At 50.5% G+C, this 16,042-nt stretch overlaps 1 protein-coding gene across 2 annotated transcripts in view; it reads right to left on the reverse strand.

The window, feature by feature from the left end:
- LOC116971361 (coiled-coil domain-containing protein 80-like) overlaps nt 1-16,042 on the reverse strand; it is a 28,278-nt gene that overhangs the window by 4,727 nt on the left and 7,509 nt on the right. For both annotated transcript variants that reach the window (XM_033018482.1, XM_033018481.1), the window contains 4 exons: nt 15,123-15,279; nt 12,445-12,578; nt 9,246-9,397; nt 7,939-8,042 (listed from right to left, as the gene is read on the reverse strand). In XM_033018482.1, the coding sequence (XP_032874373.1) occupies nt 7,939-8,042; nt 9,246-9,397; nt 12,445-12,578; nt 15,123-15,279 (547 nt within the window). The remainder of the gene's footprint in view (nt 1-7,938; nt 8,043-9,245; nt 9,398-12,444; nt 12,579-15,122; nt 15,280-16,042) is intronic.

Here is a 16,042-nt window from a genome sequence, read left to right on the forward strand (position 1 = left end):
TAAAATAACGGCAACAAAACTTGGCGGGGCGGAGCCCCAGGGACAGCAGCTGCTGCTGAAGTCTAGAGGGAAAAGCAAACTGCTGGAAGAACTCAGCGGGTCAAGCAGCATCTGTGCACCAGTCTTGGTGCAGGGTCTTGACCCAAAACATCCACTATCCCTTTGCCTGCGAGCCGCTACCGTCGGGCAGGAGGTACAGAAGCCTGAAGTTCCACACCACAAGGTTCAGGAACAGCTAGGGTTGCCAACTGTCCCGTATTAGCCAGGACATCCCGTATTTTGAGCTAAATTGGTTTGTCCCATACGGGGCCGCCCTTGTCCCGTATTTGACTGCTACTACTCGGGTCGAGGGGACTGTCGGGTCGGAGCGCCGCGCCCAGCCCCGCCTCACCCGTCCCGACGTAGTGCAGCCCATGGAGTGCAGCAGCAGCAGCAGCGCCCCGCCCGTGGCCCCGTCGGTCGGTCGGCAGCCCGGCCAGCTGTCCGACCTTCGGATCTTCGCTTACCGCCGACACCACCACCGCCCCTCCTTCTCATGGCCGATCATCGGTTCATGAGTTGGATGGGGTGCCGGGGCCAAAACTCCTCAGCTGGCCCGCCGGCTGGGCTTTGTGTGCAGTCCAGCACCCGGGCCAACTCATCATTCACCCAGCCACGGCGAGTCGGTCAACGAATTGCCGTCGGGAACTTGTCCTTTATTTTGATCTTTTGTCCCTTATTTCAGAGTGAGAACGTTGGCAACCCCAGGAACAGCAACCCTAACCCTAACTCGGCGACACAGCCCACCGGTCCACCGCTTGCACTACCATGGACTTGCTCCCTTTCCGTCTTTTTCGTCTTTTTCACTAATCTCTTGTTTTTTCTTTTACTGTCCTGCGGAATTTATGTGAATTTACTTCAGACTTTAGAGATACAGCGCAGAAACAGGCCCTTCGGCCCACCGAGTCCGCGCCGACCAGCCATCACCCCGTACACTAGTTCTTTCCTACACACACTGGAGACAATTTACAATTTTTACCGAAGCCAATTAACCTACAAACCTGTACGTGTTTGGAGCGTGGGGGGAAACCGGAGCACCCGGAGAAAACCCACGCAGTCACGGGGTGAACATACAAACTCTGTACAGACAGCACCCGTAGTCAGGATCGAACCGGGTCTCTGGTGCTGTAAAGCAGCAACTCTACCGTGGGGGGGAAAGGCTGTGTGGGGGGGGGGGGGTGAACAAAAGGAGGAGCCGGCGTACTTTGTATCTTTGTCAGTGCTGTAGGTAGCCGCTATTTGTATACATTGTGTATGCAAGCAAAGGATCTCACTGTGCCTAGTCACATGTGACAATAAAGTATGTCATTCCATTCAAGCATTGACACAACCGATAGAACTGCACTCCCTTATGGGCCGGCCCCACTTACACGACTTTTTCGGCAACTGCCGGCACCCGTCATAGGTCGTTACAGGTCGCCGAAAGTTTTCAACATGTTGAAAATCCAGCGGCGACCAGAACAAGGTAGGACTCTTTGGGCGACTACTCACGACCATACAGGCTTCACCCCGCGACATGTCACCTAAAGAGTCGTAGCGTCTGACTGGTAGCCGCCGAATTATCAACGTGTTGAACATTTTCGGTGACCTATGACGGGTGCCGGCAGTCGTCGAAAAAGTCGCGTAAGTGGGACAGACCATTTTAGGCTATTTTTTGGCGACTGCCGGCGAGTGTCATAGTTGTCGCAGGTCGCCGAAAAACCAGCGACTGGACCCCCTTTCCACATAAAATTTAAAATAGAATCATTACTTTAATAACAAAAATAAACCCGAAGTCAGCACCTGGCGACAACCTACGTTAACCTGGCGACAACCTACGTTAACCTGGCGACAACCTACGTTAACCTGGCGACATAGAAACATAGAAATTAGGTGCATGAGTAGGCCATTCGGCCCTTCGAGCCTGCACCGCCATTCAATATGATCATGGCTGATCATCCAACTCAGTATCCCGTACCTGCCTTCTCTCCATACCCTCTGATCCCCTTAGCCACAAGGGCCACATCTAACTCCCTCTTAAATATAGCCAATGAACTGGCCTCGACTACCCTCTGTGGCAGGGAGTTCCAGAGATTCACCACTCTCTGTGTGAAAAAAGTTCTTCTCATCTCGGTTTTAAAGGATTTCCCCCTTATCCTTAAGCTGTGACCCCTTGTCCTGGACTTCCCCAACATCGGGAGCAATCTTCCTGCATCTAGCCTGTCCAACCCCTTAAGAATTTTGTAAGTTTCTATAAGATCCCCTCTCAATATCCTAAATTCTAGCGAGTATAAACCAAGTCTATCCAGTCTTTCTTCATAAGACAGTCCTGACATCCCAGGAATCAGTCTGGTGAACCTTCTCTGCACTCCCTCTATGGCAATAATGTCCTTCCTCAGATTTGGAGACCAAAACTGTACGCAATACTCCAGGTGTGGTCTCACCAAGACCCTGTACAACTGCAGTAGAACCTCCCTGCTCCTATACTCAAATCCTTTTATTCAAGACAACCTACGTTAACCTGGCGACAACCTACGTTAACCTGGCGACAACCTACGACAGCACCTACGTCATGTTGAAAATCCAGCGGCGACCAGAAAGACGCTACGACTCTTTGGGCGACTGAGAAGATTACTCATGACCAAACAGGCGACACCCCGGCGACCATGTGGCGACAGCCTAGTCGCCTGTAGTCGCCTAAAAAATAGCCTAAGTGGGAAGGCCCATTAGCCTGTACGGAAATGTCAATCAAAACCTTTGGAGTGAGCTCACTGCCGTGGGCTGATACAGAAGCAGGAGGTCCCACACCACCAGGTTCAGGAACAGCTACTTTTCTACAACCTTCAGGTTCCTGAACCGACCCGCACCACCCTAATCCCACCTCCAATACGGAACCCTATGGTAAACCTCTGACACTACTGCGGACGTATTTTTTTATCTACGTTTTGCACTAATCTCTTGTTTTTTTGTCTTTTTAATGTTTCGTGGATTTTTGTGTATTTATGTCCAGGTTGTGTTATGTATAATTTATACGTTGTGTGTCGCTGCCTCAAAATGGCAGTCAGCATCATCAGAGACCCACACCATCCTGGCCACGCTCTCATTTCACCCCTGCCATCGGGGAGAAGGTACAGGAGCCTGAAAACTAACATCCAGATTCAGGTACAGCTTCTTCCCTACAGGCTCTTAAACACCACAACCTCCAAATAGACCCCAAACAACATAGACTTGGGGGGACACAAAATTGCTGGGGAAACTCAGCGGGTGCAGCAGCATCTATGGAGCGAAGGAAATAGGCGACGTTTCGGGCCGAAACCCTTCTTCAGACTGATGGGGGGTGGGGGGGGGGGAGAAAGAAGGAAAAGGGGAGGAGGAGGAGCCCGAGGGCGGGCGGATGGGAGGAGACAGCTAGAGGGTTAAGGAAGGGGAGGAGACAGCAAGGGCTAGCAAAATTGGGAGAATTCAATGTTAATGCCATAAGGACGCAAGGTCCCCAGACGGAATATGAGGTGCTGTTCCTCCAATTTCCGCTGTTGCTCACTCTGGCAATGGAGAAGACCCAGGACAGAGAGGTCGGATTGGGAATGGGAGGGGGAGTTGAAGTGCTGAGCCACCGGGTGTTCAGGTAGGTTATTGCGGACTGAGCGGAGGTGTTCGGCGAAACGATCGCCCAACCTACGCTTGGTCTCCCCGATGTAAATCAGCTGACATCTAGAGCAGCGGATGCAGTAGATGAGGTTGGAGGAGATACAGGTGAACCTTTGTCGCACCTGGAACGACTGCTTGGGACCTTGAATGGAGTCGAGGGGGGAGGTGAAGGGACAGGTGTTGCATTTCTTGCGGTTGCCCGGGGAAGGGGTGGTGCGGGAGGGAAGGGAAGAATTGACGAGGGAGTTGCGGAGGGAGCGGTCTTTGCGGAAGGCAGACATGGGGGGAGATGGGAAGATGTGGCGAGTGGTGGGGACACGTTGGAGGTGGCGGAAATGGCGGAGGATTATGTGTTGTATTTGCCGGCTGGTGGGGTGAAAGGTGAGGACCAGAGGGACTCTGCCCTTGTTGCGAGTGCGGGGATGGGGAGAGAGAGCAGTGTTACGGGGTATGGATGAGACCCTGGTGTGAGCCTCATCTATGGTGGCGGAGGGGAATCCCCGTTCCCTGAAGAACGAGGACATTTCAGACGCCCTGGTATGAAATGTCTCATCCTGGGAACAGATGCGGCGTAGGCGGAGGAATTGGGAGTAGTGGATGGAGTCTTTACAGGGGCAGGGTGGGAAGACGTGTAGTCCAGATACAGACTTGGGGGGAGATTGTTTTCGAATTTGTAGTCTATTTATTTGTCTTTTTTTTTTATAAATACTGAACTTTTGTGTTGTTTAACAGAGTATAATGTTTACAAATCAGAGAAGGAAAGAGTAGAATGCTGGTTTAAATCGAAGATAGACACAAAATGCTGGAGTAACTCAGTGGGTCAGGCAGCATCTCTAGAGAGAAGGAATGGGTGACATTTCGGATCGAGACCCTTCTTCAGACTGAGAGTCAGGGGGGAGATTGTGCTGCTGCAAGTAAGAATGTCATTGTTCTGTTTCGGGAAATGCGGCAATAGACCACTCTTGACTCTTGACTCTGAGTCTGCGTCTGTGATGCTGCTGCAAGCGAGATGTTCATTGTACCTGCATCTCACCGTACTCAAGCACATCAAGAACTTTAACTTTCTAGATGTAATTATCACCAACAACTTGCCCTGAACCAACCACAATGAAGCCACGGCCAAGGAAGCACATTAACACCTTGCCTCATCAAAGACTATGGACGTTCGGCATGTCTCCAACATAGGGTTGCCAACTGTCCCGTATTAGCCGGGACATCCCGTATTTTGGGCTAAATTGGTTTGTCCCGTACGGGACCGCCCTTGTCCCGTATTTGACTGCTACAACTCGGGTCGAGGGGACTGTCGGGTCGGAGCGCCGCGTCCGGCCCTGCCTCACCCGTCCCGACGTAGTGCAGCCCATGGAGTGCAGCAGCAGCAGCAGCAGCGCCTCGCCCGTGGCCCCGTCGGTCGGCAGCCCGGCCAGCTGTCCGACCTTCAGACCTTCGCTTACCGCCGACACCACCGCCCCTCCTTCTCATGGCCGATCATCGGTTCATGAGTTGGATGGGGTGCCGGGGCCAAAACTCCTCAGCTGGCCCGCCGGCTGGGCTTTGTGTGTAGTCCAGCACCCGGGACAACTCATCATTCACCCAGCCACGGCCGAGTCGGTCAACGAATTGCCGTCGGGAACTTGTCCCTTATTTTGACCTTTAGTCCCTTATTTGAAAGTGAGAAAGTTGGCAATCCTACTCCAACAACTCTTAGAAATTTCTACAGATGCACCGGGAAAGCATATTCACTGTGATGGCTGAATGGTTTCGGCCCGAAACGTTACCTATTTCCTTCGCTCCATAGATGCTGCTGCACCCGCTGAGTTTCTCCAGCATTTTTGTGTACCTTCACTGTGATGGATGTTTGTGTAAATTGAATTGAGTGTGTGTCTTGTAGGAATTGTCTCTGTTTGTATGGCTGTGGAAACTAAGTTTCGTTTGAGCCTCACTGAGGTTCAAATGACATGTAATAAATATTCAATTCAATATTCAATATTGTCATAAGGTCATAAATCATCGGACCAGAATTAGGCCATCGGCCCATCAAGTCTATTCTGCCATTCATTCATGGCTGATCTATATTTCTCTCTCAACCCCATTCTCCTGCCTTCTGCTCCACAACCCCTGACGCCTATACTAATCAAGAGTCTGTCAATCTCCACCTTAAATACTAGAAAGAGAAGCTGTTCCTGAACCTGGTGGTCACAGTTTTCAGGCTCCTGGGCCTTCTTCCCGATGGCAGGGGTGAAATGAGAGCGTGGCCAGGGTGAGGTGGGTCTGCGATGATGCTGGCAACTCCTGTAGATCCCATCGAGTTGACTTCCCTCCGCAGATGCTGCTCGACTTGCTGTTCCTCCAGAACTTTGTTCTTTGTTTCAATCCTACCTTTGTGTTTTTCGTGTATCAAGAATAATGTATTTAATTATGATCACGATACAAAATAAAACCGTGGTAACACACCCACCCCAATTGTACAAAATCACCAATTTATTCACACACTGAATTCCAACCAGCTATGTTACAAATATACTAAATAATTACCATACAGCCATGTCCCTCTCTAACACCACCCGGGCACGGACGTAAAAGGGCAAGCATCCGGCTCGGGCAAAGCCCTCTTCTGCCTGGCGCTGTGACTCGCGGATGGCCAGCTTGGCCAGGCCTAGGAGCAACCCAACCAGGACATCTTCAGCCCTGCCCATTCCCTAGATCCCGTCACCAGTCCTTTGGTCACTGACAGCAGAGCCGCTCAACAGACAATAGATAATAGGTGCAGGAGTAGGCCATTCGGCCCTTCGAGCCAGAACCGCCATTCAATGTGATCATGGCTGATCATCCACAATCAGTACCCCGTTCCTGCCTTCTCTCCATATCCTCTGACTCTGCTATCTTTAAGAGCCCTATCTAGCTCTCTTTTGAAAGTATCCAGAGAACCGGCCTCCACTGCCCTCTGAGGCAGGGAATTCCACAGACTCAAAACTCTCTGTGCGAAAAGGTGTTTCCTCGTCTCCGTTCTAAATGGCTTACCCCTTATTCTTAAACTATGGCCCCTGGTTCTGGACTCCCCCAACATCGGGAACATGTTTCCTGCCTCTAGCGTGTCCAAACCCTTAACAATCTTAAATGTTTCAATGAGATCCCCTCTTATCCTTCTAAACTCCAGAGTGTACAAGCCCAGCTGCTCCATTCTCTCAGCATGTGACAGTCCCGCCATCCCGGGAATTAACCTTGTAAACCTACGCTGCACTCCCTCAATAGCAAGAATGTCCTTCCTCAAATTAGGGGACCAAAACTGCGCACAATACTCCAGGTGTGGTCTCACTCCTCCCCTTGCAGACTCTAGGTGGAGTGGCAGTGCTCTTTGCCCGTCTGGACCCTGGCTACAAGGGATGCTCTACTGTTCCCTCTACCCTCAACAGGAACGATGCTGCTCTTGGTCTTGGCGGCCTTCTCCACGTCGTCCAAGAAGGACCTGAGCTGATGCCGGTCACTCCCAGCTACCTGTGTGTTGGATCACACTGTGTAAAGACGATGCCATCTTTAGCGTGGTCATCCTCGTTATATTTCCAAATACATTTCCGACAGTTAGTGTGACCCTAATGAACAGGAAACCTAATCCCCAGGGTCTCCAATGAGGTAGATGGGAGATCAGGACCATCTCGAGTTGTCGGTAGGACAACTAGAGAACGGTTGCCTGATAACAGCTGGGAAGAAACTGTCCTTAAATCTGGAGGTGTGAGTCTTCAAACGTTCAATTTAGTTTACTTTAGTTTCGTTTATTGTCACGTGCGCGGGTCTCCAATAAGGTAGATGGGAGGTCAGGACCGCTTTATAGTTGGTGATCGGATGGTTCAGTTGCCTGATAACAGCTGGGAAGAAACTGTCCCTGAATCTGGAGGTGTGTGTATTCCTCTTGCATGGACTCCGTACAGACAGCACCCGTGGTCAGGATTGAACCCGGGTCTCTCGTGCTGTGAGGCGTCAACTCTACCGCTGTGCCACCGTTCAAGAGTGTCACCCTCAAGAAGGCGATTGTTGTAGTGGAAGGAATGGGCACTGGATGGTCTGGGTGTGGAGCGGCTGTGTGTGTGTGTGTGTGTGTGTGTGTGTGTGTGTGTGTGTGTGTGTGTGTGTGTGTGTGTGTGTGTGTGTGTGTGTGTGTGTGTGTGTGTGTGTGTGTGTGTGTGTGCCTGTGTGCGTGCGTGCGTGTTTGTGTGTGCACGCGTGTGTGTACGCTTGTGTGTGAGTGTGCCACACGGCATGGAGGTGAGGACAACTTACCCAAGTTACACTCCTGGCCTGTGAGGGCAGTGAGCTGCTGTTGGAAGGCCCAGTCCTCCTCGTAAGGCGTGGAAATGATCAACAATCGTCTCTTCCATTGAAACCTGAGAAACATGCAGACACTTAGAGTCTGAAGATGGGTCCCGACATTTCATGTTCATAAGTGATAGGAGCAGAATTTGGCCATTTGGTCCATCAAGTCTACCCCACCATTCAATCATGGCTGATCTATCTCTCCCTCCTAACCACAATCTCCTGCCTTACCCCCATAACCCCTGACACCCGTATTAATCAAAAATCTATCAATCCCTTCCTTTAATACATCCATTGACTTGGCCTCCACAGCCTTCTGTGGCAATGAATTCCACAGATTCACCACCCTCTGACTAAAGAAATTCCTCTGAATCTCCTTCCTAAAGGAACATCCTTTAAATCTGAGACTATGACCTCTATATGGAACTAGCTGCCGGAGGAGGTAGTTGAGGCAGGCGCCATAACAGCCTTCTAAAGGACACTTGGACAGGTACATGGACAGGAAAGGTTTAGAGGGATATGGGTGAAACGCCGGCAAGGTGAGAGTAGCTGAGATGGGGCATGTTGGCCGGCATGATCTTGAAGAACGGTGGAGTGAGTTGGAAGGATCAGGCTAGACCTTGAGATGGAGTATGTTACCACACGTACCCTTGCAGGGATGTAATGCCGGGGCTTCAGACCAAACTAGGAATATCGTGAGCAGTTTGGGCCACATGTCTGAGGAAGGATGTGCTAGCTCTGGAGTGGGTCCAGAGGTTTACGAGAATGATCGCAGAAATTAGTGGGTTATCATATGATGAGCGTTTGATGGCACTGGGCCTGTGCTCGCCGGAGTTTAGAAGGATGAGGGTAGGAACCTCATTGAAACTTACTGAATAGTGAAAGGCCTGGATAGAGTGGATGTGGAGAGGATGTTTCCACTAGTGGGAGAGTCTAGGACCAGAGGTCACAGCCTCAGAATAAAAGGACATACCATTAGAAAGGAGACGAGGAGGAATGTATTTAGCCAGAGGGTGGTGAATCTGTGGAATTCATTGCCACAGACATCTGTGGAGGCCAAATCATGGGATATTTTTAAGACATAGATTAACAGATTCTTGATTAGTACGGGTGTCAAGGGTTATGGGGAGAAGGCGGGAGAATGGGGTTGAGAGGGAAAGATAGACCAGCCACGATTGAATGGTGGAGTAGACTCGATGGGCCGAAAGGCCTAATTCTGCTCCTCTGACATGGACTTATGAGAAAGCCGAGGCTCGGCGCTGCGCACACGTTACCTGGCGAGGAACTTGTTGATGTTGAGCCGACCTTCTCCCTTGATGCAGGTGACTCCTCTTCTCCTCTCCTCTTGGATCTCGGGCAGTCTGGAGGGGAAGGTGTCCATGTAATCCACCAGAACTTTGATGGGGATGGGGACGTCAAAATATTGCTGCGGAACAAGTTCATACAATTTGTTAACCATCAAAGGTAGACACAAAATGCCGGAGTACCTCAGCAGGACAAGCAGCAACTCTGGAGAGAAGGAATGGGTTGAGGTCCTTTTTCAGACTGAGAGTCAGGAGAGAGGGAGACACAGAGATAAGGAAGAGTAAGGTGTGAAAATGACACATTAAAGAAGACCATGCTCAAGGGAATATAGAACGGTTCATTGTTGGCTATGGGAAGGTGACAACGAGGCATACAATCAGTAAAATTAATCAGGAGGGCTGTGAAACTAGTCACTACGGTGGGGGAGGGACAGAGGGAGAGGGGAAAACAAGGGTGACTTGAAGTTAGAGAAGCCAATGTTCATACCGCTAGGTTGTAAGCTGCCCAAGTGGAATATGAGGTGCTGTTGCTCCAATTTGCATTGGGCCTCACTCTCACCATGGAGGAGGCCCAGGACAGAAAGGTCAGTGTGGGGATTAGGGTCGCCAACTTTCCCACTCCCAAATAAGGGACAAAAGGTCAAAATAAGGGACAAATTCCCAGCGGCAATTTGTTGACCGGCTCAGCCGTGGCTGGGTGAATGATGAGTTGGCCCGGGTGTGTGACTGCACACAAAGCCCAGCCGGCGGGCCAGCTGAGAAGTTCTGGCCTAGGTGCCAGACTTTGCACGCGTGTCTGGCACCCCATCTAACTCATGAACCGATGATCGGCCATAAGAAGGTGGGGTGGTGGTGTCGACGGTAAGCGAAGGTCCGAAGGTCGGGCAGCTGGCCGGGCTGCCGACCGACCGACGGGGCCACGGGCGAGGCGCTGCTGCTGCTGCACTCCATGGGCTGCACTACGTTGGGATGGGTGAGGCGGGGCCGGATGCGGCGCTCCGACCCAACAGTTCCTTCGACCCGAGTTGTAGCAGTCAAATACGGGACAAGGGCGGTCCTGTACGGGACAAACCAATTTAGCCCAATATACGGGATGTCCCGGCTAATACGGGACAGTTGGCAACCCTAGTTGTAAGCTGCCCTAGTGGAATATGAGGTGCTGTTCCTCCATTTTGCATTGGGCAGCACTCTGACAGTGGAGGAGGCCCAGGACAGAAAGGTCAGTGTGGGAATAAGAGGGAGAGTTAAAATGTTTAGCAACCGAGAGATTGCGTATCATCGGACAGCATTACAGAGTTGTGGGGCATGGAAACAGGCCCTTGTCCGCGCTGACCAAGTAGGCATTCTGGGCTGGTCCCATTTGCCTGCATTTGTCCTGTATCTCTCTAAACCCTTCCACTGTGCTACACACACACAGCTGTTCCACAGCCAGATGATCCAGTAATCACAATCAGAATCAGAATCACATTTTATTAGCCAAGTATGTTTTGCGAGGAATTTCATTTGCCAGGCCAGTCATACAAATAAAAAGCAACAGAACACACAAAATACATTTTAACATAAACATCCACCACAGTGACTCCTCCACATTCCTCACTGTGATGGAAGGCGAATTCCTTCCACGACAACAATCCCCCTTCTCAAAACAGAAAGGCTCTTTGACACACAGAGCACTGGAATAGGCCCATCAGCCAAGCTCTCCCACGCCAACCCCAAGTTGGCATTCTGGGCCAGTCCCATTTGCCTGCATTTCGCCCGTATCCCTCTAAACCCTTCCCATCCATATATCATATCAGGTGTCTTTTCAAAGTCATAATTATATTCGCATCTATATTTTCCCCAGGCAGCTCATTCCAGATACAGACTACCCTCTGAGTGAAAACACTGCCCCTGAGCTCCCTCTTAAATCTCTCCCCTCTCACCTTCAGTCTGTGCCGTATAGGTTTAGAGTCTGGGAAAAAGAAGACTGAGTTTTCACTTGATCCACCTAACTGAATCAGTTTGAAGGAAGGTCCCGACCCGAAACGTCTCCTATCCATGTTCTCCAGAGATGCTGCCTGACCCGCTGAGTTACTCCAGCACTCTGTGAAACGACTCCTATCCATGTTCTCCACAGATGCTGTCTGACCCGCTGAGTTACTCCAGCACTCTGTGAAACGTCACCTATCCATGTTCTCCAGAGATGCTGCCTGACCCGCTGAGTTACTCCAGCACTTTGCATCTTTTTTTTAACACAAGTGTTCCTTAATTCATCGCCAATATTAGATCCAACTTGTATTGAAGAAAGAGAGACACAAAGTGCTGGAATAACTCAGCGGCTCAGGCAGCATCTCTGGAGAGGAGGAATGGGTGACGCTTCATGTCAAGACCCTTTCTTCGAACTGGTTATAGAGTCAGATCATAGAAACATATGCTGCAACAGACCTGCGATATGTGAAATGCTCAGGCACGAGGAAGGGAGGTGAGCTCTGGTGTAAATGTTATGCTCTCGATTCCTAACTGATCTCAGGGAAAAGGTGTAAGGTTGATTTCTACACATTATAGATACAGCACGGAAATAGGCCCATCGGCCCACCGAGCCCGCGCCGAGCAGCAATCCATGCACACTTACACCATCCTACGCACACTCGGGACAATTTACAATTTATACCAAGCCAATACCTACAAACCTGTACGTCTTTGGAATGTGGGAGGAAACGGGAGCACCCGGAGAAAACCCACGCAGGTCACAGGGAGAATGTGTAAACTCCGTACAGACAGCACCCAAGGTCAGGATCGAACCCGAGTCTCTGGCGCTGTGAGGCAGCAACTCTGCCGCTGCGCCATTATGCTGCCCTTTTTAAAATATAATTAGCCATTTACTTTGAAGATAGTCACAAAATGCTGGAGTGACTCAGCGGGCATCTCTGGAGAACATGGATAGGTGAAGTTAGAGAAATCAATGTTCATACCGCTGGGGTGTAAGCTGCCCAAGCGAAATATGAGATGCTGTTCCTCCTGACAGTGGAGGAGGCCCAGGACAGAAAGGTCAGATTGGGAATGGGAGGGGTAGTTGAAGTGTTTGGCAACCGGGAGATCGCGCAGGCAAAGGCGGACTGAGCAGAGGTGTTCAGCGTATCTGCCTTTAATTTACTTAACTCGCTGATGGCGAAACAATGTCAACTCTCACCTTAACTTTCATGTCATAATCAACCAACACCATGAAGAATTCGTCAAAGGTCATCCCAAAATCTTTCCTCAGCTCTGTGATCACTTCAGGCCCGACAGGCTCCGTCACCGGGATTTCTAACGCTTGTTCATTCTCTGAAACACAGGAATGGGATGGTATGTCAAGGAAATGTCGACCTCACACTGACACAGACACGGAACACATTGCCACACACGGCTGTGGAGGCCAAGTCCATGGATATTATTAAGGCAGAGATAGATAGATTCTTGATTAGTACGGGTCATAGGTTATGGGGAGAAGGCAGGAGAATGGGGTTGAGAGGGAAAGATAGATCAGCCATGATTGAATGGCAGGGTAGACTTAATGGGCCGAATGGCCCAATTCTGCTCCTATCCCATTTGGACAGACTCCGTGGAATCTCACCCGTCCACATATCTCCAGTAGGACTGTGAGTCAAGAGTCAAGAGTGATTAACAATGACAAAGTGCTGCTGCTAGGACAACAGGCCTTTAAGGCCAGAAGAGGAATAGATCGAGCAGATGCACAGTGACTTGCCCAGAGAAGGGTAATCGAGGACCACAGGACATAGGCTCAAGGTGAAGGGGAAAAGATTTAATAGGAATCTGAGGGGTAACCTTTTCACACACAGGGTGGTGGGTGCATGGAACAAGCTGCCAGATGAGGTCGTTGAGGCTGGGACTATCCCAACGTTCAAGAAACAGTTGGACAGGTACATGGATAGGACAGGTTTGGAGGGATATGGACCAATCGCAGGCAGGTGGGACTGGAGTAGCTGGGACATGTTGGCCGGTGTGGACAAGTTGGGCCGAAGGTCCTGTTTCCACACTGTATCACTCTCTGACTTTATAAGACTCTGTGCTATTAAGAACATTGAAATTTGAAGGGCACAAGTTTGCACCAGAAATGCGGCTTGTGTACTGTACGGTGAAGTAGACTATTCTTACACCACAGTCGTTGTGTGGATGATCGATGGCCGGTGTGGACTCGGTGGGCCTAAGGGCCTGTTTCCATGCTTTATCTTTTAATGATTTGTCCTTGTACATCAGTCTATGAAAGTAAGCATGCAGGTACAGCAGGCAGTGAAGAAAGCGAATGGCATGTTGGCCTTTATAACAAGAGGAATCGAATATAGGAGCAAAGAGGTCCTTCTGCAGTTGTACAGGGCCCTAGTGAGACCACACCTGGAGTATTGTGTGCAGTTTTGGTCCACTAATTTGAGGAAGGACATTCTTGCTATTGAGGGAGTGCAGTGTAGGTTTACAAGGTTAATTCCCGGGATAGCGGGACTGTCATATGCTGAGAAAATGGAGCAGCTGGGCTTGTATACTCTGGAGTTTAGAAGGATGAGAGGAGATCTCATTGAAACATATAAGATTGTTAAGGGTTTGGACACGCTAGAGGCAGGAAACATGTTCCCGATGTTGGGGGAGTCCAGAACCAGGGGCCACAGTTTAAGAATAAGGAGTAAGCCATTTAGAACGGAGACGAGGAAACCCTTTTCCGACAGAGAGTGGTGAGTGTGGAATTCTCTGCCTGTGGAGGCAGGTTCTCTGAATGCTTTCAAGAGAGAGCTAGATAGGGCTCTTAAAAACAGCAGAGTCAGGGGATATGGGGAGATGGCAGGAATGGGGTACTGATTGGGGATGATCAGCCATGCTCACATTGAATGGCAGTGCTGGCTCGAAGGGCAGAATGGCCTACTGTACCTATTGTCTATTGTCTATCGTCTATTGTAGCGGGTACGTCGGGGCTCGGGGACGTCTCTTAGCAGCTCGTAACGCTAACGGCAGGTACTCGGGAAGACTCGCTAACAGCAGGTAAGCACGGGAAGACTCGTGAAGATTTTTCAACATGTTGAAAAATGTCCACGAGAGCCCCGAGCACCGAGGAGTGGCCATTACCGTAAATCTCCGACTTCGAATCAGGGCAAACTCGGGACAGCTCTTGGAATGAACTCGTACCGTGGGACAGGGCCATAAGAGGAAAAAGAATCATAAAATGCAAGAGCATTGTTTCCTTTAGTTTGGAGATACAGCACGGAAACAGGCTCCCATGGCCCTCTGAATCCCCGCTGACCATTCGACCTTAATTGGTATATGTGACAATAAAAGACCTTTGAGACGGCACGGTGGCGCCAGAGACCCGGGTTCCATCCTAACTACGGGTGCTGTCTGTACAACGTTTGTACGTTCTCCCTGTGACAGCGTGGGTTTCCTCCGGGTGCCTGGTTGGGTTGCTCCTGGGCCTGGCCAAGCTGGCCATCCGCGAGTCACGTCGCCAGGCGGTGGAGGGCTCTGCCCGAGCCGGCTGCCCGCCCCTTTTCCGGGGTTACGTCCGTGCCCGGGTGGGGTTAGAGATGGACTACGCCCTGTCCACGGGCACCCTGGGGGATTTCCGGGACCGCTGGGCACCGCGGGGGGTGGAATTCATCCTGGACAAGGAGTGTAACATAGTTGTATAGTAGTTTATTTAGGATATTTGTTTGTCTTGTATTATGGTGGTGGGTTCTGTTTTGTTTTGTTGTATTGTAAATATTATTTTTAATAATTGAACTAATGTTTTGATTAAATAAAAATGCGACGCAGGGCAGAGACGAGGCGGGAGAGGACGGGGGGGGCGGGGATTGTGGAGGGAGGGCCAGGGTGGTGGACACTCACCGGTCTGATAGTGTTCCACCGTCAGGCTGCTGTTGGTGGGGGAGCCCAGGATGTTGACCACACTGATGCGCCGCAGAGCCAGCTGGCACACGTGCTCCAGGTACTCGTCTCTCTGCTGGACGTGCAGTCTACTGTCCTTGCTGGGCGACGTGATCACCTGGAAAAGCAGAGGAAGGAGCATCAGCCGCACCCACAGCACCCCGCCACTCTCACACAGGTCCAGCTTCATATTTACTGTTACCAACTGCAGTTCCTTCCAACACACTCCGCCTTTCTATACCTTTCTCACATATGTACCCAAGGATTCAGTGGTTGGGAGTGTGCGTGATGGGGGAGAGTGCGTGTGAAACAGAAAAATAGGTGCAGGTATAGGCCATTTGGCCCTTTGAGCCAGCACCACCATTCATTGTGATTATGGCTGATCATCCACAATCAGTAACCCGTGCCTGCCTTCTCCCCATATCCCTTAATTCCACTAGTCCCTAGAGCTCTATCTAACTCTCTCTTAAAACAATCCAGTGATTTGGCCTCCACTGCCCTCTGGGGCAGGGAATTCCACAAATTCACAACTCTCTGGGTGAAAATGTTTTTTTCTCACCTCAGTCTTAAATGGCCTCCCCTTTATTCTAAGACTGTGGCCCCTGGTTCCGGACTTGCCCAACATTGTGAACATTTTTCCTGCATCTAGCTTGTCCAGTCTTTTTATAATTTTATATGTTTCTATAAGATCCTGACTCATCCTAAACTCCAGTGAATACAAGCCTAGTCTTTTCAATCTTTCCTCATATGACAGTCCCGCCATCCCAGGGATCAATCTCGTGAACCTACGCTGCACTGCCTCAATCACAAGGATGTCCTTCCTCAAATTAGGAGACCAAAACTGTACACAATATTCCAGATGTGGCCTCACCAGAGCCCTA

The sequence above is a fragment of the Amblyraja radiata genome, chromosome 3 (genome assembly GCF_010909765.2).
Source record: "Amblyraja radiata isolate CabotCenter1 chromosome 3, sAmbRad1.1.pri, whole genome shotgun sequence".
Classification (NCBI taxonomy): Eukaryota; Metazoa; Chordata; class Chondrichthyes; order Rajiformes; family Rajidae; genus Amblyraja; species Amblyraja radiata.